Here is a 1,291-nt window from a genome sequence, read left to right as displayed (position 1 = left end):
AGAGGGTGGGGCAAGTAAGAATATGCTCCAGAGTATCTTTGCATATACTGTGGTTGAACTCTTGTGATGATATTCTCTAATGGTGAACATTGAGGGGGTTTTGCTTTCAAGAGAAGTGTAGAGCGATAATGAGGATATTGGACCTCTTATTCTCTCTCTCTCTCTCTTTCTCTCTGTGGTATTTTGGAGTTTTCATGGTAACTGTAATTAACTGGAATGATTTCTATGTTTGCCTGCGTTTTGTGTTTACGTTGGGTATTGCTGGAATTATCCTGATTGGGATTTGTATCTCATGTTACATTCTTCAGATTTGAGAGGATGAATAGTCTCATTAAGGACTGATAATGGTCCTGTTCTTGGTTTTGTTTTTTTACGTGGGCTTGGTCTGCTGGTGTATTGTTCTTTTTGTGTGAAATCTCTTTTTTTGTGGTGTGTTCTCTTCACTTTCTTTGTGAGTATCTTTATTGACGGTTTGTTTTTACTATGAATTTCTCTTCTTCTGTGGTTCTTTGGATAGTTCATTATACCCCAAGAACAAGAAGGCTAACTCCTGACATGATGTTGTCGCGCCATTTCTTTTATCTTCTGGTTTTGCTGCTAAGTGTGGCAATTGTCTGTGTGGCGACTGACGCCATTACTGATGAGGAAAGGAATGCTAAGATTGTGGCAAGGGCTGCTGAGATTGAAGCTTCCCTTAATGCCCAGCTTGCTGCTGATAATGACGAAGCTCAGAGTGAAGCTGCCAGTACAGCTTCTGGTGAAAATGGTGGAGCTGCGGCAGCGAAGAGTGAAGGGAAGAATGCAGCCAGCGTCAGTTCTGTGTGGATGAGTGTGCCACTACTGATTGTGGTTACACTGGCCAATGTTCTTGTGTACTGATTGTAGTGGTGGTGTGGTGTGACTCAGGTCATCCTTTGCTTTCTTTTCTTTTTGCATGTATCCCTACAGTCTAACTAATCTTCCACCTGTTAGGATTTCTTTTCTTCTTTTTTTGTTTCTTAATGTTAATGTGTTTTGTGTTTGCTTTTGCTCTCTGTGTTTATCCTATAATTATTATTATTGCTACTACTCCATTGTGTGTGTTCTTGGAGACTCTCTTGGTGCACCTGGGCTTGCACTATGATGATAATGATGAACTGTTTTTTGCAGTGGGAAAAAGAAATAATAACAGATGAATTTATATTTGTAATTGCTGATATACACATATAGACTTACACCCATAATTGATGTATTTATGTATTTACTGTGAATGTTGGTATCAATTGTTAATATCTGTTTGTTTTCTTGTGTT

At 39.0% G+C, this 1,291-nt stretch overlaps 1 protein-coding gene across 1 annotated transcript; it reads left to right on the top strand.

The window, feature by feature from the left end:
- Nucleotides 1-483: 483 nt before the first annotated feature.
- Nucleotides 484-879, top strand: TM35_000031790 (uncharacterized protein; the record flags this gene model as incomplete). The annotated part of the gene is made up of 1 exon (XM_029021946.1): nt 484-879. The coding sequence occupies one exon, from the start codon at nt 484-486 to the stop codon at nt 877-879; it is 396 nt and encodes a 131-aa protein (XP_028886492.1).
- Between the last annotated feature and the right edge of the window lie 412 nt (nt 880-1,291).

This window comes from Trypanosoma theileri (genome assembly GCF_002087225.1).
Source record: "Trypanosoma theileri isolate Edinburgh chromosome Unknown TM35_Tth_3_V1, whole genome shotgun sequence".
Taxonomy (NCBI): Eukaryota; Euglenozoa; class Kinetoplastea; order Trypanosomatida; family Trypanosomatidae; genus Trypanosoma; species Trypanosoma theileri.
Note: the sequence above shows the minus strand (reverse complement) of the source record. Positions and strands in the feature narration are given on the sequence as shown.